The 21,803-nt window shown below is 48.6% G+C and overlaps 1 protein-coding gene across 3 annotated transcripts in view; it reads right to left on the bottom strand.

The window, feature by feature from the left end:
• Positions 1-1,017: 1,017 nt before the first annotated feature.
• Positions 1,018-21,803, bottom strand: part of LOC140721783 (NACHT, LRR and PYD domains-containing protein 3-like) — a 71,474-nt gene continuing 50,688 nt past the window's right edge. For all 3 annotated transcript variants that reach the window (XM_073036580.1, XM_073036581.1, XM_073036582.1), the window contains 6 exons: positions 19,417-21,163; positions 11,833-11,919; positions 2,593-2,763; positions 2,267-2,437; positions 1,944-2,111; positions 1,018-1,779 (listed from right to left, as the gene is read on the bottom strand). In XM_073036580.1, the coding sequence (XP_072892681.1) occupies positions 1,692-1,779; positions 1,944-2,111; positions 2,267-2,437; positions 2,593-2,763; positions 11,833-11,919; positions 19,417-21,163 (2,432 nt within the window). In that variant the 3' untranslated portion in view covers positions 1,018-1,691. The remainder of the gene's footprint in view (positions 1,780-1,943; positions 2,112-2,266; positions 2,438-2,592; positions 2,764-11,832; positions 11,920-19,416; positions 21,164-21,803) is intronic.

The raw sequence follows: 21,803 nt of genomic DNA, 5'->3' as shown, positions 1-21,803 counted from the left end.
CCTTCAGTCAATACATCTCTCCCTTTGTCTCAACAGAATAAACGATGGAGTCTCAATCGGAGTCTCACCCCCTCCCTTCCCGGCGCTTACTTTAAACAAGGTATCACAAACCCTAAACTGCCCCGGCAGACATTTTAAGCGAAACAGCGACAACGGCTATTTTATGTCAGAGCGTCACTCTCTTCCATTAGATCATTGTACATCGACCCATTACACCCTCTCTCTTCTCAATGTGCCACTCTCTCCATTTCGGCCATTTTTCCCGGTGCATCTCTCCCTCCCTGTGGACCATTTGAATTCTGTCCATCACTCTCTCCCTGCCGGCCATTGTAACAAAGGAATCAGGGACTATTTCAGGTCGGGTCGCCACTCCCTCGGATTTGTCAGTGCATCCCTCCCTCCCTGGTGATCATTTTCACTGCGTGCGTCACCCCCTCCCTGCTGACAATGTTATCTCGGCGCAACACTCTGCCCCTGGCTTTAATGCAGAATCCTATTTTAATCAGCAGGTAACACCCCCCCCCCCCCCCGTGATAATTTTCAATCCGTGCGTCATCCCCACCCTGTCGGTCATTTTAACTCTGCCTGTCACTCCCACTCTCTTGTCCGTGTATCACTCCCTCCCTGCCGGCCATGAGAAACAAAGTGACCACGGCCATCTTAATTATGCCCATCACCCCCTCCCTGGCGCCCATTGTCACTCAGCCCATCACTTTCTCTCCGGAGACCATTTTCAGTCAACCTTTCACTCCCTCCTCAGTGATCATTCTAAATCCTTCTGTCGTTCCCTCCCTGGTCACCATTTTCAATCGGGGGGCAGGAGGGGGACAGATAGCCAGAATGGGAGTTCGGTGGAGATGAGATCCTGGGCACCCAGACTCTGCCAGTCCGACCTCCCTCAGCCTGGAGCTGAGACGCTACTGTGTCAGTGTGAGGAGCTCCGACCCACTGTTGCAGTGCACAGGGTGCGGGGGGCAGCAGAAACCTCAAATAAAACTCGAGTCCGGCACCAGGACAGGAAGTTACAGCGGTTTATTGATTTCATCATGACAAATGTAAATTAAACAACGTGTGAGCTGCTGACGTGCAGGAATAAATAAGCTGCTCCCGACTCACTCACAGTCACACACAATTAACTGACCGGCGACAACGAGTGACCGGTTGAATAATCAGTCCCGTTTCTCACCGTCACTCTGCATCGGGGAACCGATGATTATAAAATCACACTTCAGGGCCGTGTCCGGGATCGCTGCAGATCCAGGGTCACTGCCGAGGGATTTGTCAATTTAACATCATCATATCGGCCAGACTGCCGAATGCACCGTCCTCGGCAAAGGGAGCAAAAGGATTCTCTCCCGGGATCATCCCCCCCACCCCGGGACACCGGTGTCTCAGACTGAGCCCCGGACCCCCGGGCTCTTCCTGTCCGGGTAATTCCCGGGGTGTCACGTTGGGAGTCTCAACACGCACATCCGGCGGAAGCTGCGCCGCCGGACAACAGGCGGAAACACGTCACTGCGGGACCGCTCTGAGTGACGCACAGCGCGAGACCCGAGCCGGTTCCGTTAAAACCGATGGGAATCACCCCCGGCGCGCGGCCATTAAAGGTAAGGGCGGGAGTTAAAGGGGAGGGCGGGGAGACGGCCAAATGTCCCCACCCCGCGGGCGGGGATGTTCACACATTCAGATGTTCACAGGATCACTCTCAGTCCGGGTCTGGGTTCCTGCAGAGATCTCAGTTGCTTCCCCCCGGTCTCACTGAAATCATTACCCCCCAGCCTGAAACAGATGGGAGAATAAAGATGAAATAAACAGATTACACAACAGTGTCAGTAACAGGGGACCGGGGTTAATGTTTCAACAACACTCACAGACAAATATCATCAGAAAACCCGCGGATCCGCTGATATTTTATCACATTCACCATTAACACAAACACTCACCAGATCCACTTCAGTCTCGGGAGGGTCAGTATGAGGCGGCGGAGAGCGGGGACAGATCGGTCTGTCAGAGAGTTTGATCCCAGGTCCAGCTCCGTCAGTGATGGGTTTGTACTGGGAGCGGAGACGAGATCCTCGGCACCAGAATCTGTGAGACCGACACCCCACAACCTGGAGATGAGACAGAGTGAGGGTGAAGGACACAGAGAGACAGGAGACGGTACAAATCCCCAGTGTTTATCAGTAACACAATTACTGATCACATTAATGTTCAGTGTCAGACACCCAGTGACTGTAAACACAATCTCCCACAGTCTGGTACTTACCGCAGTTTCTGTATTTTGCACTCCGGGTTCCTCAGAGCAACAGACACCAGTTTCACTCCTGAATCTCCCAGTTTATTATCACTCAGGTTCAGCTCCGTCAGTGATGGGTTTGTACTGAGAGCGGAGGCGAGATCCTCGGCACCAGAATGTGTGAGACCGACACAACACAGCCTGGAGATGAGAGAGAGTGAGGGTGAAGGACACAGAGAGACAGGAGATGGTACAAATCCCCAGTGTTTATCAGTAACACAATTACTGATCACATTAATGTTCAGTGTCTGACACCCAGTGACTGTAAGCACAATCTCCCACAGTCTGGTACTTACACCAGTTTCTGTATTTTACACTCCGGGTTCCTCAGAGCCGCAGACACCAGTTTCACTCCTGAATCTCCCAGTTTATTATCACTCAGGTTCAGCTCCGTCAGTGATGGGTTTGTACTGAGAGCGGAGGCGAGATCCTCGGCACCAGAATCTGTGAGACCGACATAATTCAGCCTGGAGATGAGAGAGAGTGAGGGTGAAGGACACAGAGAGACAGGAGACGGTACAAAGCCCCAGTGTTTATCAGTAACACAATTACTGATTTTTTTCTTCAGCACGACTGCGCAAGTCGGCCAGTGACAACAGTGAGAAGAGTTTAAAAGGAAGACAGATTTACAGAGCGAGCGTCAGAGGAGCGGGAGACGGAGTAGGAATGCTTTGGCTCAACGGGGCTTTGGCGATAAAGGATCGAGGCGAGGTAGGTTATCTGTTTACAATACAGACAGAGAGTATGTGTTTGAGGCTGGTTTTCTGTGCTCGGTGTCAGATGTGGGAGATCCTGGAGACTCCCAGCCTCCTGGACGGCAACATCTGCACCCGGTGTGTCGAGCTGTAGCTCCTTAGGGACCGAGTTAGGGAACTGGAGATGCAGCTCGATGACCTTCGTCTGGTCAGAGAGAGCGAGGAGGTGATCGAGAGGAGTCACAGGCAGGTGGTCACACCGGGGCCACGGGAGACTGAGGAAGTGGGTCACGGTCAGGAGAGGGAAGGGCAAGAAGCAGTTACTAGTGAATACCCCAGTGGCTGTACCCCTTGACAATAAGTACTCCTGATCAAGTACTGCTGGAGGGGGAGCATCAGTGTCAGTGCCTCTGGTACAGAGTCTGGCCCTGTGGCTCAGAAGGGTAGGGAAAGGAAGAGGATGGCAGCAGAGATAGGGGACTCTATAGTTAGGGGGTCAGACAGACGATTCTGTGGAGGCAGGAAAGAAACTCGGATGGTTGTTTGCCTCCCAGGTGCCAGGGTCCTGGATGTTTCTGATCACGTCCAAGATATCGTGCAGTGGGAGGGAGAACAGCCAGAGGTCGTGGTACAGATTGGTAACAGTGACATAGGTAGGAAAAGGGAAGAGGTCCTGAAAACAGACTACAGGGTGTTAGGAAGGAAGTTGAGAAGCAGGACCTCAAAGGTAGTGATCTCGGAATTACTGACTGTGCCACGTGACAGTGAGAATAAGATTAGGATGAGGTGAAGGATAAACGCGTGGCTGAGGGATTGGAGCAGGATGCAGGGATTCAGATTTCTGGATCATTGGGACCTCTTTTGGAGCAGGTGTGACCTGTACAAAAATGACGGGTTGCACTTGAATCCCAGGGGGACCAATATCCTGGCAGGCAGGTTTGCAAAGGCTACTGGGGAGAGTTTAAACTAGAACTGCTGGGGGGAGGGAACCAAATTGATGTGATGGAGGAGAGGAAGGTTGGCTCACAAATAGAGAGAATTTGGAGACAGTGTGAAAGGGAGGATACGCAGGTGATAGAGAAGGGAGGCACTCAGTCCGATGGTTTGAGATGTGTCTATTTTAATGCAAGGAGTATGATGAATAAAACGGATGAGCTTAGAGCGTGGATCAGCTCTTGGAGCTGTGATTTTGTGGCCATTACAGAGTCTTGGATCGCTCAGGGGCAAGAATGGCTACTTCAAGTGTCAGGATTTAATTGTTTCAGAAAGGACAGGGAGGGAGGCAAAAGAGGTGGGGACCTGGTACTGTTGATCAGAGATAGTGTCACGGCTGCAGAAAAGGAGGATGTCATGGAGGGTTTGTCTACGGCGTCTCTGTGGGTGGAAGTTAGGAACAGGAAGGGGTCAATAACTCTACTGGGTGTTTTGTATAGACCACCCAACAGTAACAGGGACATCGAGGAGCAGATAGGGAGACAGGTTCTGGAAAGGAGTAACAATAACAGGGTTGTTGAGGTGTGAGATTTTAACTTCCCAAATATTGATTGACAACTTTCGAGTGAGGGGTTTGGATGGGGTGGAATTTGTTAGGTGTGTTCAGGAAGGTTTATTGACACATTATGTAGATAAGCCTACAGGAGGGGAGGCTGTACTTGATCTGGTATTGGGAAATGAACCTGGTCAGCTGTCAGGTCTCTCAGTGGGAGAGCATTTTGGAGATAGTGATCACAATTCTATCTCTTTTACCAAAGCATTAGAGAGGGATAGGAACAGGCAAGCTAGGGAAACCTTTAATTAGAGTAAGGGGAACTATGAGGCTATCAGGCTGGAACTTGTAAACATAAATTGGAAACTGATGTTCTCAGGGAAACATACCGAAGAAATGTAGAAAATGTTCAGGGGATATTTGCATGGGGTTCTGAGTAGGTACGTTCCAATGAGACAATGAAAGGATGGTAGGGTACAAGATCGGTGATGTACAAAGGCTGTTGGAAATCTAGTAAAGAAGAAAAGAAGAGCTTATGAAAGGTTCAACAAATGAGGCAATGATATGAATCTGGAAGATTATAAGGCTAGCAGGAAGGAGCTTTAGAATGAAATCAGGAGAGCTAGAAGGGGCCATGAGAAGGCCTTGGCGGACAGGATTAAGGAAAACCCCAAAGCATTCTGCAAGTATGTGAAGAGCAAGAGGATAAGATGTGAGAGGATAGGATCAAACAAGTGTGACAATGGAAAAGTGTGTATGGAACCAGATGAAATAGTGGAGGTATTTAATGAACCATTTGCTTCGGTATTCCTAACGGAAAAGGATCTTGGCAATTGTAGGGATGAATTGCAGTGGACTGAAACGCTTGAGAATGTAGATATTAAGAAAGAGGATGTGGTGGAGCTTTTGCAAAGCATCAAATAGGATAAGTCACCAGGACCGGAAGGTAGAGCAGTGGATGTAGTGTATATGGATTTCAGCAAGGCATTTGATAAGGTACCATATGCAAGGCTTATTGAGAAAGTAAGGAGGCATTGGATCCAAGGGGACATTGCTTTGTGGATCCAGAATCGGCTTGCCTACAGAAGACAAAGAGTGGTTGTAGATGGGTCATATTCTGCATGGAGGCCGGTGACCAGTGATGTGCCTCAGGGATCTGTTCTGGGACTCCTACTCTTCGTGATTTTTATAAGTGACCTGGATGAGGAAGTAGGGGATAGTGTTAGTAAGTTTGCTGATGACACAAAGGTTGGGGGTGTTGTGGATAGTGTGGAGGGCTGTCAGAGGTCACAGTGGGACACCAAAAGGGTGCAAAACTGGGCTGAGAAGTTGCAAATGGAGTTCAACCCAGATAAGTGTGAAGTGGTTCATTTTGGTAGGTCAAATATGCTGGTAGAATATAGTGTTAATGGTAAGAGTCTTAACAGTGTGGAGGATCAGAGGGATCTTGGGGTCCGAGTACATAGGACACTCAAAGCTGCTATGCAGGTTGACTCTGCAGTTAAGAAGGCGTACGGTGTATTGGCCTTCATCAGTCGTGGGATTGATTTTAAGAGTCGAGAAGTAATGTTTAAGAGTTGACAGGTTATGAGGGGGATAGATCGAGTTGACATGGATAGGCTTGTTCCGTTGAGAGTAGGGGAGATTCAAACAAGAGGACATGATTTGAGAATTAGGGGAAGGAGACAGTGAGGCTTTGAGAGGAAGTGCGGCGGCAGCCATTTTCAAATTGCTTCTCAGATCGGAGTTCTGAGAGGCGGGACTGCGCAGGCGCGTGAAGGAGGCCTGGGAAGGAGGGAAGATATAAAAAGAACGCAGCCTTAAGCAGCGGGCAGCTTCGTTTGCAGGCAGCGGAGTGAGCCGGGAGCAGAGTGTAGGGCTTGGGCTCAGAGGGCTTAGGCGGAAGAGGGCACAGTAGGCTTATCTTTTAGTTCTTGTTATTTTCAGTTTTTCGGTAAGTATGAGTGTGAGGGCAGCTTGCTGTTCTCGGTGTCGGATGTGGGAGATCCTGGAGTCTGCGAGCCTCCCGGACGTCCACATCTGTGCCAGGTGCGCCGAACTGCGGCTCCTGAGGGACCGAGTTAGGGAACTGGAGCTAAAGCTCGATGACCTTCGCCTGGTCAGGGAGAACGAGGAGGTGATAGAGAGGAGTTACAGGCAGGTGCTCACTGCGGGGCCACGGGAGGCAGATAGGTGGGTCACGGTCAGGAAGGGGAAGAGGCAGGTACTAGAGAGTACCCCAGTGACTGTACCCCTTGGCAATAAGTACTCATGTTTGAGTACTGTTGGGGGGGACAGCCTACCTGGAGGAAGTGACAGTGGCCGGGCCTCCGGCACAGAGGACGGCCCTGTAGCTCAGAAGGGTAGGGATAGAAGAAAGAGGACCATAGTAATAGGGGACTCGATAGTCAGGGGTTCAGGCAGGCGGTTCTGTGGAGGTGATTGGGAGTCCCGGATGGTAGTTTGCCTCCCTGGTGCCAGGGTCCGGGACATTTCTGATCGCGTCCAAGATATCCTGAAGTGGGAGGGTGAGGAGCCAGAAGTCGTGGTACATGTAGGTACCAATGACATAGGTAGGAAAGGGGAAGAGGTCCTGAAACGAGAGTGTAGGGAGTTAGGAAGGCAGTTAAGACGAAGGACCGCAAAGGTAGTAATCTCGGGATTACTGCCTGTGCCACGTGACAGTGAGTAGGAATGGAATTAGGTGGAGGATGAATGCGTGGCTGAGGCATTGGAGCAGGGGGCAGGGATTCAAGTTTCTGGATCATTGGGAACTCTTCTGGGGCAGGCGTGACCTGTTCAAGAAGGACGGGTTACACTTGAATCCTGGGGGGACCAATATCCTAGCGGAGAGGTTTGCTAGGGCTACAGGGCAGACTTTAAACTAGTAAGATGGGGGGGGGGCGGAAATCAATTTGAGGAAACTATGGGAGAGGAGGTTAGTTCACCAGTAGAGCAAGTAAGTAGACAGTGTGTGAGGGAGGAAAGGCAGGTGATGGAAAAAGGATGCGCTCAGCCCGAAGACGTAGGGGAGAAGAAAGAAAAGGATAATAAATTTGAATGCATTGCTAGGATGAAAAGAGAGGAGGAGGTGGAGAGTATCTTAAATGTATCTATTTTAATGCTAGGAGCATTGTAAGAAAGGTGGATGAGCTTAAAGCGTGGATTGATACCTGGAATTATGATGTTGTAGCTATTAGTGAAACATGGTTGCAGGAAGGGTGTGATTGACAACTAAATATTCCTGGATTTAGTTGCTTCAGGTGTGATAGAGTAGGAGGGGCCAGAGGAGGAGGTGTTGCATTGCTTGTCCGAGAAAATCTTATGGCGGTGCTTTGGAAGGATAGATTAGGGAGCTCCTCTAGGGAGACTATTTGGGTGGAATTGAGGAATGGGAAAGGTGTAGTAACACTGTTAGGAGTGTATTATAGGCCACCTAATGGGGAGCGTGAGTTGGAAGAGCAAATGTGTAAGGAGATAGCAGATATTTGTAGTAAACACAAGGTGGTGATTGTGGGAGATTTTAATTTTCCACACATAGATTGGGAAGCTCATTCTGTAAAAGGGCTGGATGGTTTAGAGTTTGTGAAATGTGAGCAGAAAGTACCGACTAGAGATGGGGCAGTGTTGGATCTCCTGTTAGGGAATGCGATAGGTCAGCTGACAGATGTATGTGTTGGGGAGCACTTCGGGTCCAGTGATCACAATAGCATTAGCTTCAATATAATTATGGAGAAGGACAGGACTGGACCTAGAGTTGAGATTTTTGATTGGAGAAAGGCTAACTTTGAGGAGACGCGCAGGGATTTTGAGAGAGTGGATTGGGTCAAGTTGTTTTATGGGAAGGATGTAATAGAGAAATGGAGATAATTTAAGGGTGAAATTATGAGAGTACAGAATCTTAATGTTCCTGTTCGGTTGAAAGGAAAGGTTAAAGGTTTGAAAGCGCCATGGTTTTCAAGGGATATTAGAAACTTGGTTCGGAAAAAGAGGGATGTCTACAATAGATATAGGCAGCATGGAGTAAAGGAATTGCTCGAGGAATATAAAGAATGTAAAAGGAATCTTAAGAAAGAGATTAGAAAAGCTAAAAGAAGATATGAGTTTGGTTTGGCAAATAAGGTGGAAGTAAATCCGAAAGGTTTCTACAGTTATATTAAAAGCAAGAGGATAGTGAGGGATAAAATTGGTCCCTTAGAGAATCAGGGTGGTCAGCTATGTGTGGAGCCGAGGGAGATGGGAGAGATTTTGAACGATTTCTTCTCTTCGGTATTCACTAAGGAGAAGGATATTGAATTGTGTAACGTGTGGGAAACAAGTAAGGAAGTTATGGAACCTATGACAATTAAAGAGGTGGAAATACTGGCGCTTTTAAGAAATTTAAAAGTGGATAAATCTCCGGATCCTGACAGGATATTCCCCAGGACCTTGAGGGAAGTTTGTGTAGAGATAGCAGGAGCTCTGACGGAGATCTTTCAGATGTCATTAGAAACGGGGATTGTGCCAGAGGATTGGCGTATTGCTCATGTGGTTCCATTGTTTAAAAAGGGTTCTAGAAGTAAGCCTAGCAATTATAGACCTGTCAGTTTGACATCAGTGGTGGGTAAGTTAATGGAAAGTATTCTTAGAGATAGTATTTATAATTATCTGGATAGACAGGATCTGATTAGGAGTAGCCAGCATGGATTTGTGCGTGGAAGGTCATGTTTGACAAACCTTATTGAATTTTTTGAAAAAGTTACGAGGAATGTTGAAGAGAGTAAGTCAGTGGATGTAGTCTATATGGACTTCAGCAAGGCCTTTGACAAAGTTCCACATGGAAGGTTAGTTAAGAAGGTTCAGTCGTTAGGTATTAATGCTGGAGTAATAAAATGGATTCAACAGTGGCTAGATGGGAGATGCCAGAGAGTAGTGGTGGATAATTGTTTATCGGGATGGAGGCCGGTGACTAGCGGGGTGCCTCAGGGATCTGTTTTGGGCCCAATGTTGTTTGTAATATACATAAATGATCTGGATGATGGGGTGGTAAATTGGATTAGTAAGTATGCCGATGATACTAAGGTAGGAGATGTTGTGGATAATGAGGTGGGTTTTCAAAGCTTGCAGGGAGATTTATGCTGGTTAGAAGAATCGGCTGAACGTTGGCAGATAGAGTTTAATGCTGAGAAGTGTGAGGTTCTACATTTTGGCAGGAATAATCCAAATAGAACATACAGGGTAAATGGTAGGGCATTGAGGAATGCAGTGAAACAGAGAGATCTAGGAATAACAGTGCATAGTTCCCTGAAGGTGGAGTCTCATGTAGATAGGGTGGTGAAGAAGGCTTTTGGAATGCTGGCCTTTATAAATCAGAGCATTGAGTACAGAAGTTGGGATGTAATGTTAAAATTGTATAAGGCATTGGTAAGTCCGAATTTGGAATATTGTGTACATTTCTGGTCACCGAATTATAGGAAAGATATCAATAAATTAGAGAGAGTGCAGAGACGATTTACTGGGATGTTACCTGGGTTTCAGCACTTAAGTTACAGAGAAAGGTTGAACAAGTTAGGTCTCTGTTCATTGGAGTGTAGAAGGTTGAGGGGGGATTTGATCGAGGTATTTAAAATTTTGAGAGTTGACATGAATAGGCTGTTTCCACTGAGAGTAGGGGAGATTCAAACGAGAGGACATGATTTGAGAGTTAGGGGGCAAAAGTTTAAGGGAAACACGAGGGGGTATTTCTTTACTCAGAGAGTGATAGCTGTGTGGAATGAGCTTCCTGTAGAGGTAGTAGAGGCCAGTTCAGTTGTGTCATTTAAGATAAAATTGGATAGGTATATGGACAGGAAAGGAGTGGAGGGTTATGGGCTGAGTGCGGGTAGGTGGGACTAGGTGAGATTAAGAGTTCGGCACGGACTAGGAGGGCCGGAATGGCTTGTTTCCGTGCTGTGATTATTATATGGTTATAAAAGTTTAAGGGTAACACGAGGGACAATTTCTTTACTCAGAGAGTGGTGGCTGTGTGGAATGAGCTTCCAGTAGAAGTGGTAAAGGCAGCTTCGGTATTGTCATTTAAAGTAATATTGGACAGGTATATGGACAGGAAAGGAATGGAGGGTTATGGGCAGAGTGCGGGCCACTGGGACTAGGTGAGTGTAAGCGTCGGCACGGACTAGAAGGGCCGAGATGGCCTGTTTCCATGCTGTAATTGTTATTAGAGGATTTTGGAGGATCAGAGGGATCTTGGGGTCCGAGTACATAGGACACTCAAAGTTGCTGTGCAGGTTGACTCTGTAGTTAAGAAGGCGTACGGTGTATTGGCCTTCATCAGTCAGGGGATAGAGTTTAAGAGTCGAGAGGTAATGTTTAAGAGTTGACAGGTTATGAGGGGGTTAGATCGAGTTGACGTGGACAGGCTTTTTCCATTGAGAGTAGCGGAGATTCAAATAAGAGCACATGATTTGAGAGTTAGGAGGCAAAAGTTTAAGGGTAACATGAGGGGGAATTTCTTTACTTAGAGAGTGGGAGCTGTATGGAATGAGCTTCCAGCAGAAGTGGTAGACACAGGTTCGGTATTGTCATTTAAAGTAAAATTGCATAGGAATATGGACAGGAAAGGAATGGGGGCTTATGGGCTGAGTGCAGGTCGGTGGGACTAGGTGAGAGTAAGCGTTCGGCACGGACTACAAGGGCCAAGATGGCCTGTTTCCGTGCTGTTATGGTTATATTTTGCAGCTATACAGGACCCTGATCAGACCCCACTTGGAGTATTGTGCTCAATTCTGGTCTTTTCACTACAGGAAGGACATGGAAACCATAGAAAGGGTGCAGAGGAGATTTACAAGGATGTTGCCTGGATTGGGGAGCATGCCTTATGAAAATAGGTTGAGTGAACACGGCCTATTCTCTTGGAGAGGCAGAGGATGAGAGGTGATTTGATAGAGGTGTACAAGATAATGAGAGGCATTGATCATGTAGATAGTCAGAGGCTTTTCCCCAGGGCTGAAATGGCTAGCACGAGAGGGCATATTTTTAAGGCGCTTGGAAGGAGGTACAGAGGAAATGTCAGGGGTAAGTTCTTTTACACAGAGAGTGGTGAGTGCGTGGAATGGGCTGCTGTCGGCGGTGGTGGAGGCGGAAACGATCGGATCTTTCAACTCCAGGATGGCTACATGGAGTTTAGAAATATGGAGGGCTATGGATAAAACCGAGGTAATTCTAAGGTAGAAACAGGTTCAGCACAGCGTTGTGGGCCGAAGGGCCTGTATTGTCCTGTATTTTTTCTATGTTTCTTTGTTTCTACTGATCACATTAATGTTCGGTGTCAGACACCCAGTGACTATAAACACAATCTCCCACAGTCTGGTACTTACCACAGTTTCTGTATTTTACACTCCGGGTTCTTCAGAGCCGCAGACACCAGTTTCAGTCCTGAATCTCCCAGGTCATTCCGCCCAAGTCTAAACACAAACAGGCAGATTGATGAACAAAGTGATTCAAACCGTGGGTCTGGGGGAATTTCTCTCACTCGGATATTTCAGGAAACATTAAACCCTTCAGTAAATCACTGATCGGAGTTCCCATCACTGTCAATGTCCCTCACTGCCCAGCTCCAGGGGATTCACCGAATGTCAGTAATTTCGTCTGTCGGTGTGACCTTGTAAACTCCACATATTCTCTCTCATTTCCAGGTGGAGAGAAAAGTGTTCCTGACTGAAATGCAGAAATGTCAATGGGACACAGTGAAATAGATGCACCCGAGCTAAAGTGATGGGGAAGAGAGATACCACAGGAGGAAGGGTGATGGGGTGAGAGATCCCAACGGAGGAAGGGGGATGGGGAAGAGAGATCCCACAAGAGGAAGGGAGATGGGGATCAGAGATCCCACTGGAGGAAGGGTAATGGGGAAGAGATCCCACAGGAGGAAGGGAGATGGGGAAGAGAGATCCCACAGGAGGAAGGGGGATTGGGACGTGAGATCCCACAGGAGGAAGGGAGATGGCGAAGAGAGATCCCATAGGAGGAAGGGGGATGAGCGAGAGAGATACCACCAGTGGAAGTGGAATGGGGAAGAGATACCACAGAAGGGAAGGTAATAGGGAAGAGCGATCCCAGATGACGAAGGGGGAAGGGGAAGAGACAGCCCAGAGACGGGAGGGGGATGGGTGAGAGAGATCCCACCGGAGGAAGGGGTATTGTGAGAGAAATCTCCAAGGAGGAGGGGGGATGGGTAAGTGAGATGCCATAGGAGGAAAGGGATGGGCGAGAGCGATCCCACAGGAACGGGGATGGGGATAGGAATTCCCACAGGAAGAAGGCGGGATGGGGGTACGATGATCCAGAGGAGGAAGGGAGATGGGATGAGAGATCCCAGAGACTGCAGGGGGATGGGGAAGAGAGATCCCGCAGCAGGAATGGGGATGAGGAAGTGAGATCGCACGGGAGGAATGGGGATGGGTATGAGAGATCCCACCGAAGGAAGGGGGATGGGGAAGAGAGATCCCGCAGCAGGAATGGGGATGGGGAAGTGATATCGCATGGGAGGAATGGGGATGGGGAAGAGAGATCCCACAGGACGAAGGGGGATGGGGAAGAGAGATCCCAGAAGGGGAAGGAGGATGGGGAAGAGATGTCCCAGAGACGGGTGGGGGATGGGGGACAGATCCCAGCAAAGGAAGGGGGATGGGAATAGAGATCCCACAGGTGGAAGGGGGATGGAGAAGAGAGATCCCAGAGAAGTAAGGGGGATAGGGAAGAGAGATCCCACAGGAGGAAGGGTGATGGGGATGAGAGATCCCAACGGAGGAAGGGGGATGGGGAAGAGAGATCCCACAGCAGGAAGTGGGATGGGGAAGAGAGATCCCAGGGAAGGAAGTGGAATGTGGGAGAGAGATCCGACAGGAGGAAGGGGTATGGGGATGATAGAGCCCACAGGAGGAAGGGGGATGGGGAATAGAGAACCCACAAGAGGAAGGGGGATGGGGAAGTGATTCCACAGGAGGAAGAGGAATGGGGATTTGAGATCCCAGAGACGTGAGAGGAATGGGGGAGAGAGATCCCAGGGAAAGAAGGGGGATGGGAATAGAGATCCCACAGGAGGAAGGGGGATGGAGAAGAGACATCCCAGAGGAAGAGGGGGAATGGGTAAGAGAGATTCCACTGAAGGAAGGGGAATGGGGAAGAGATTCCACAGGAGGAAGGGGAGTGGGGAAGAGAGATCCCACAGGAGGTAGGATGATGGGGAATAGAGATCCCACAGGAGGAAGGGCGATGGGGTAGAGAGATCCCACAGGAGGAAGGGGGATGGGAAAGAGAGATCCCAATGGAGTAAGGGGGATGGGAGAGAGATACTACCGGTGGAAGGGGAATGGGGAAGAGAGATCCCACTGGTGGAAGGGAGATGGGGAATAGAGTTCCCACAGCAGAAAGGGGGATTGGGTAGAGATGCCAAAGGAGGAAGGGGGATTGGGAAGAGAGTTCCCCCAGGAGCAAGGGAGATGGGAGAGAGAGATCCCACTGGAGGAAGGGGGATGGGGTAGAGATCCCACAGGAGGAAGCGGGATGGGGAAGAGATCCCACCGGAGGCAAAGGGATTGGGAAGAGAGATCCCACAGGAGGAAAAGGAATGGGGAAGAGAGATCCCACTGGTGGAACGGAGATGGGAGAGAGAGATACCACCAGAGTAAAGTGGATGGGGAAGAGATAAACCACAGGAGGATGGGGGATTGGTGAGAGAAATCGCAGAGAAGGAGAAGGAATGGGGAAGAGAGTTCCTACAGGAGGAAGGGGGATGAGGAAGAGAGATCCCACAGTAGGAAGGGGATGGGGAAAAGAAATCCCACAGGAGGATGGGGGATGGGGAAGAGATCACACAGGAGGAAGGGGGATGGGCAAGAGAGATCCCAGAGGAGGATGGGGGATGGGGAAGAGGGATCCCACAGGAATAAGGGGAATTGGGAAGAGAGATCCCACAGGAGGAAGGGGGATGGGCAAGAGGGATCCCACAGGAGAATGGGGGATGGGGAAGAGAGATCCCACAGGAGGATGGGGAATGGGGAAGAGAGATCCCACAGGAGGAAGGGAGATGGGGAAGAGAGATCCCACTGGAGGAAGGGGATGGGGATGAGAGATCCCACAGGAGGAAGGTGGATGCTGAGGAGAGATCCAACAGTTGGAAGGAAATGAGAGTGGGAACAGAGAGCCCAGAGGATGAAGGGGGTTGGGAAAGCGAGATCTCACAGGTGGATTGCTACCCATGCCACGTGCTAGTGAGGCTAGAAATAGGAAGATAATGCAGCTAAATACGTGGCTGAGGGGATGGTGCATGCTGGAGGGGTTCATGTTTCTGGACAATTGGCCTTTCTTCCAGGGGAGGTGGGACCAGTTCGAATTGGACAGTTTGCACCTGAAGTGGAGGGGACTAACATCCTTGCCGGTAGGTTAGCAAGCTCTGCTCCGGGGGTTTTAAACTAGATTGCAGTGGGAGGGGAACCAGAGTGTTAGAGCAGATAGTGAGGTGGAGGAGGATAAGGGTCATGTGAGGACTGCTTGTATAGACAGATATCAAAGATTTGTACGTGAGAGGAATGTTCTCAGTTGCATCTATTTCTATGCAAGGAGTATTGTAGGTAAGGCAGATGAGTTTAGGGCGTGGATTGGCACATCATGATATCGACATTATTGCTATTAGTAAGACTTGGTTGCAGGAGAGGCAGGACTGGCAGCTTCATGTTCCGGGTTTCAATTGTTTCAGACGTGATAGAGGTGAAGGATGAAAGTGGGAGGAGTGGCATTACCAGTCAGCGAGAATCTCACAGCTGTGCGTAGACGGGACAGCCCGGAGGGCTCATCTACAGAGGCCATATGGGTGGAACTGAGGAACGGGAAAGGTGTGACCACACTAATAGGGTTGTATTATAGACCGTCCAATAGGCAGAGAGAATTGGAGGAGCAAAAAGTTGTAATCGTAGAGGATTTTAAAATTCCACATATTGACGGGGTCTCCCACTCTGAGAAAGGGTTAGATGGCGTGGAGTTTGTCAAATGTGTTCAGGAAAGTTTTCTAAATCAATATATTGAGGTACCAACGAGAGAGGGTGCAGTACCTGATCCCCTATTAGGGAACCAGACAGGTCAGGTGACAGAAGTATGTGTGAGCAAACATTTTGGGTCCAGTCACCATAATGTCATTAGTTTCAAGATAATTATGGATAAGGATAGGACTGGTCCACCAGTTAAGGTTCTGAATTGGAGAAGGGCCAATTTTGTGGAAATGAGAGAGGATCTGGGAAAAGTGGATTGGGATAAGTTGTTTTCTGGCTAGGATGTGTTCAGTAAGTGGAACGCCTTCAAGGGTGAAATTTTGAGAGTGCAGAGTTTGCATGTTCCTGCCAGGATTACAGGCAAAGTTAACAGGGATAGAGAACCTTGGTTTTCAAGGGATATTGGCGATCTGGTTAAGTCGGTGTTTAGCAGGTATAGACAACAAGGGACAAATGAGGTACTTGAAGAGTATAGAAAATGTAAGGGAATGCTAAAGAAGGAAATCAGGAAAGCAAAAAGAAGACATGAGGTTGCTTTGGCAGATAATGAGAAGGTAAACCCGAAGGGTTTCTACAAGTATATTAAGAGTAAAAGGATAGTAAAGGACAAAATTGGTCCACTAGAAGATCAGAGTGGTCGTCTATGTGTGGAGCCTCACGAGATTGGGGAGATCTTAAACAGTTTTTTGCGTCAATGTTTACTCAGGAAACTGGCATAGTGGATATGGAATTAAGGCAAACAAACAGTAGTGTCATGGAACATATAGAGATTAAAGAGGAGGAGGTGCTTGCTGCCTTACAGTGAATAAAGGTAGATAAACCCCCCGGGCCTGACATGATATTTTCTTGGACCTTGAGAGAGACTAATGTAGAAATTGCAGGGGCCCTGGCAGAAATATTTAAAATGTCCTCAGCCACGGGTGCGGTGCCGGAGGATTGGAGGGTAGCTCAGGTTGTTTCGCTGTTTGAAAAAGGCTCCAAAAGTACACCAGGTAATTACAGGCCAGTAAGCCTGACATCAGTAGTAAGTAAATTACTGGAAGGTGTTCTGAGAGATCGGATATACAAGGTTTTGGACAACCAAGGGCTGATTAAAGATAGTCAGCATGGCTTTGTGTGTGGTAGATCGTGTTTAATGAATCTTGTAGTGTTTTTCGAGGAGGTTACCAAGAATGCATATGAAGGAAAGGCTGTGGATGTTGTCTACATTGACTTTTGTAAGGCCTTTGAGAAGGTCCCACATAAGAGGTTAGTTCTAAAGGTCCAGACACTAGGTATCCATGGAGAGGTTGTAAACTGGATTCGAATTGGCTGTGTGTGAGAAGACAGAGAGTGGTAGTGGATGATTGCTTCTCAGACTGGAGGCCTGTGACTAGTGGTGTGCCTCAGGGATCTGTGCTGGGACCATTGTTGTTTGTTGTCCATATCAATGATCTAGGTGATAATGTGATAAATTGGATCAGCAGGTTTGTGGATGACACTAAGATGGATGTGTTGTGGACAGCGAGGAAGGCTTTCAAAGCTTGCAGAGGGATCTGGACCAACTGGAAGAATGGGCCAGAAAATGGCAGATGGAATTTAATGCAGACAAGTGTGAGGTGTTGCATTTTGGAAGGACAAATCAAGGTAGGATGTACACAGTAAATGGTAGGGCACTGAAGAGTGCGGAGAAACAAAGGGATCTGGGGGTTCAGATACATAATTCCCTGAAATTGGCATCACAGGTAGACAGGGTTGTAAAGAAGGCTTTTGTCACCCTGGCATGAATACATGAAAGTTGAGTTTAGTAGTTGGAATATTATGGTGAGGTTGTATAAGACATTGGTGAGATCAAATATGGAGTATTGTGTGCAGTTCTGATCACCTAACTATAGGAAGGATATCAGTAAGTTTGAAAAAGTGCAGAGAAGATTTACTAAGATGTTGCCGGCTCTTCAGGAGTTGAGTTACAAGGAAAGATTGAACAGGTTAGGACTTTATTCCTTGGAGCGTAGAAGAATGAGGGGAGATTTGATACAGGTTTACAAAATTATGAGGGTATAGACAGGGTAAATGTGAATAGGCTCTTTCCACATAGATTAGCAGACATAAATATGTGAAGAAATGGTTTCAGCGTGAAAGGGGAAAGGTTTAGGGGGAGCATTAGGAGGAACTTCTTCACTCAGAGGGTGGTGCGAGCGTGGAACGAGCTGCCATCTGATGTGGAAAATGTGGACTCACTCTTCAGCTTTAAGAATAAATTGGATAGATACATGGATGGGAGAGGACTGGAGGGTTATGGACTGGGTGCAGGTCAATGGGGCTAGCGGAATAAAGTTTTGGTACAGACTAGAAGGACCGAATGGCTTGTTTTCTGTGCTGTAGTGTTCTATGATTTTATGATTCTATGGGGAGGAGAGATCCCACAGGCGAAAGGGGGATGGGGGTGGGGAAGAGAGAACCCACAGGAGGAAGGAATCCCACAGGAAGAAGGGGATGGGGAAGAGAGATCCCAAAGGTGGCATGGGAGTGTGGAAGAGAGATCCCACAGCAGGATGAGGGATGGGGAAGAGAGATCTCACAGGAGGAAGGGGGATGGGGAAGAGAGAACCCACAGGAGGAAAGTGATGGGAAAGAGAGAACCCACAGGAGGAAGGGGGATGGGGATGAGAGATCCCACAGGATAAAGGGCGATGCGGAAGAGAGATCCCACAGCAGGATGAGGGATGGGGAAGAGAGATCTCACAGGAGGAAGGGGGATGGGGAAGAGTGAACCCACAGGAGGAAAGTGATGGGAAAGAGAGAACCCACAGGAGGAAGGGGGATGGGGAATATGGGTCCTATGGGAGTAAGGGGGAAGGAGAGAGAGGGATTAAACAGGATGAAGGGGGAAGGGGATGAGAGATCAGCCAGGAGGAGGAGAGATGTGGAAGAGAGATCCCACAGGAGGATGTGGGTTTGAGAAGAGAAATCTCACAGCAGGAAGGGGGCTGGGGAAGAGAGATTGCACAGGACAATGGAGCATGCCAAAGAGAGATCCAACAGGAAGAAGTCAATGGGGGAGAGAGATCCCACAGGAGGAAGTAGGATGGGGAAGAGAGATCTCACAGGAGGAAGAGGGATGGGGAAGAGAGATCTCACAGGAGGAAGAGGGATGGGGAGAAGAGATCTCACCGGAGGAAGAGGGATGGGGAGGAAAGATCTCACATGAAGTGGGGGGGGGGGAGTTGTGTGGAAAAGACATCCCACAGGAGGATGAGGAAAGTGTAATAGAGAGCCCATAGGAGGAATGGGGATGGGGGTGAGATTCCAAAGAATGGAAGGGGGATTGGGATGAGAGGTCCCACAGGAGGATTCCAAGGGTAAATGATAATCCTACAAGACGAGCGGATGCATAATTTTTTTGTACGTGTGTGTTGGGTCTGAACAGAGCCCCAGAGGAGATGCGCCCTCGCTCTTTGCGTATCTGGAAGTGAGCAAAGTCACACACGGGGAAGGGAAGTGGGAGGACAATCTCACAATGGTATTTCTTTCCTTCTCACTGGGGCAGTCTGCTGATGGTTTCTTGTCCCACACCGGGAAGGGGTTGTGAATCTCTGACCCACCTGCTGCAGTCTGTGTTGGTCTGGGTGTCAGTAACAGTGAGAAGGAACATTGTCAATGGACGTGTCACAGGCAGCGAGAAACACGGCCATTCCTGTGATTTACTACCATTAAACCAATGACCGTTGTTCACTGATCTGATGAAGTCTCCAACATCCCTTCACAAGGAACCACAGAACCCTCCCGTCCTTGGGGAATTACTGACTGACCCCCGTGGGCATTTGTCACAATTCTTCACAATCTGATTTACTACAAATTTACGGAAATTCCTTTACATTGAAACAACACAATGAGACAGTTTCACAGTTCAGAGTGAGAGATAAATCAAGTTACCCCAACTCCTGGCACTTGTGCAGCCCGGGTCCCAGCCACTGGATTCCTTCACACTGAATGTGGCAGTTCTCCAGGTCGAGGTGTTTTATTGTATCACAGAGTCCGATGACATGAGACAGGACCGCGCAGTCAATCGGGTTCAGTGTCATTCTATTGAATAAAAGTGTTTCCACAGATCCCAGTGCGGCCTGAGCCAGGCCACGATTCTGAGACTCAAACAGGTAGTGCAATGTGTTCAGAAGGCTCCTTTTACCAGCTTCACTCCCCGTGTTTCTACTCTGGCGTTTAACCTCCTCCTTCACCCAGTCAATCACCCGGCAGGTTGTTTCATTGGGAAATGGTCCGAGAAACTCCTCCAGGCCCCGAGCTGTCATTGGGGAGGAGAGCCCAGCAACAAAACGGAGAAATACCTCAAATCGCCCGTCTGTCGTGCTGTGGGCTTCAGTGAGGAATTTCAGGATATCCGTGGGATGTGGATTCAGGAATTGTGCGACTGCAGCTACAAACTCTTGGATGGTGAGGTGTGGGAATGTGTACACCACGCTCCGGGCAGAATCCTCTCTCTCCAAAAGCTCCATCAGGAACCCGGACAGGAACTGTGAAGGCTGCAGATTGTACTTGATCAAATCTCCATCTGTAAATACAATCTTCCTCTCGGACACTCCTCTGAAGGCCATCTGACCAACCCTGAGTAACACATCACGGGGGTTCTCAATCTCACGGCCGTGGTTTTTCAGGATGTTGTAAATATAGTAGGAGTACAGTTGGGTGATGGTCTTGGGAAGTCGCTGTGGGTCCCTGACTCTTTGTGTGAAGAAGGGGCTCAGTGCCAGAGCGAGGATCCAGCAGTAGGAGGGGTTGTAGCTCATGGTATACAGGATCTCATTATCCTTCACATGTTTGAAAACAGCTTCCGCCACCGTCTGATCTTCAAAATGCCTGATGAAATATTCCTTCCATTCCTCACCAACAAATCCCAGGATTTCAGCCCAGACACTGATATCAGCCTTTTCCAATAAATGTAACGCAGTGGGGCGGGTGGTCACCAGCACTGAACACCCTGGGAGCAGCTTGCCCTGGATTAAACTGTATACAATGTCAGACACTTCACACCACCACTCGGGATCTGGGCACTGGTGCTTGGGTTCTGTATCTCTTCGACTGTCAGCAAAATCGATTTTGTGTTTGAATTCATCCAAACTATCGAATATAAACAGCAATCCCTCTGGGTTCTTCCAGACCTCTCTCAGGAAATTCCCAAAGTAAGGATACTGATCCAGAATCAGTTCCCTCAGGTTTATTCTGCCGTTAATGGAGTTTAAATCCCGGAACCTAAAACTGAAGACAAACTGGAATTGTTGGTATATTTTCCCTGTGGTCCAGTCGTAAACAATTTTTTGTACCATTGTTGTTTTCCCGATCCCCGGGACTCCGGCCACTGTTGCCTTACATCCGGGAATCTTTTGGCCCCGTCTGCTATGTGAGTAATTTCTCTGAAACAGATGTCTGGTGCTGATTTTCTCCAGCTCTCCGCGGAGATGTTTCTGTCTCCACTCCTCGTGGTCTCTGCCTCTTGCCAGCAGCTCGTGTTCCACCAGTCTCCGATCTCGAACAGTAGAAATGACCGTGAGCTCAGCGTATCGATCAACCAGCTGGAAAACCTTCACCTTCTCCCTCATCAGGATCGTGTTCACTCTCAGTGTTTCAGTTTGTGCCCGCAGAGTCTCCTTGTGTTTCTGTTGAACATCTTCCATGGGAACAGACAGTGGACAAACTGTTAGATGCCTCAACTCAGAACTCAGTATTTAAGCACACAAGAGTTACCTCAAAGCTATTGCGTTAACTGAATTCATGAATGGATGCTGGTACAGTAAAGTAAATTTCATTAACATACACCTGACTGGACAGAGAGGCCTGGTCTACATAAACACCAGATTATCACGTTTCCATATTAACTGTGCTGTGAAGCTGAGTATTTCCCTGGTAGTTTACTGACCCCTGACTGTCTCATACCAGACAATCTCCCACTACTGTCACAGCTGTCATTTTTACCTGAGGAAGAAACGTTTCATCCCCAGTGTTGATGTGGCATATGGAGATGGAGAAGAGGGTAGTGGGCATTCTGTCAAAGGAACAGGTCGGTGAGTCACAGCTCCCCTTCCCACCCACCGTCACTGATTCAAAATACAAGAAGTAACTTTGCACATCAGCACGTGCAATGTGGGTGGCTGGTTGGGGTATGTGGCATCTCAAAGTGTCTCCGAAACCTGTCAGGGGTGTGAGGGGTCTCACAGAGTGTCAGGGACCTGTCAGGGGTGTGTGGGGTCTCACAGTGTGTCAGGACCCCCTCAGGGATGTGTGGGGTCTAACAGTTTGTTGTGACCTTG

This window comes from Hemitrygon akajei, unplaced genomic scaffold (assembly GCF_048418815.1).
Source record: "Hemitrygon akajei unplaced genomic scaffold, sHemAka1.3 Scf000061, whole genome shotgun sequence".
In the NCBI taxonomy this organism is placed as follows: Eukaryota; Metazoa; Chordata; class Chondrichthyes; order Myliobatiformes; family Dasyatidae; genus Hemitrygon; species Hemitrygon akajei.
The sequence above is the reverse complement of the archived record's forward strand: the minus strand, read 5'-3'. Positions and strand labels throughout refer to the sequence as shown.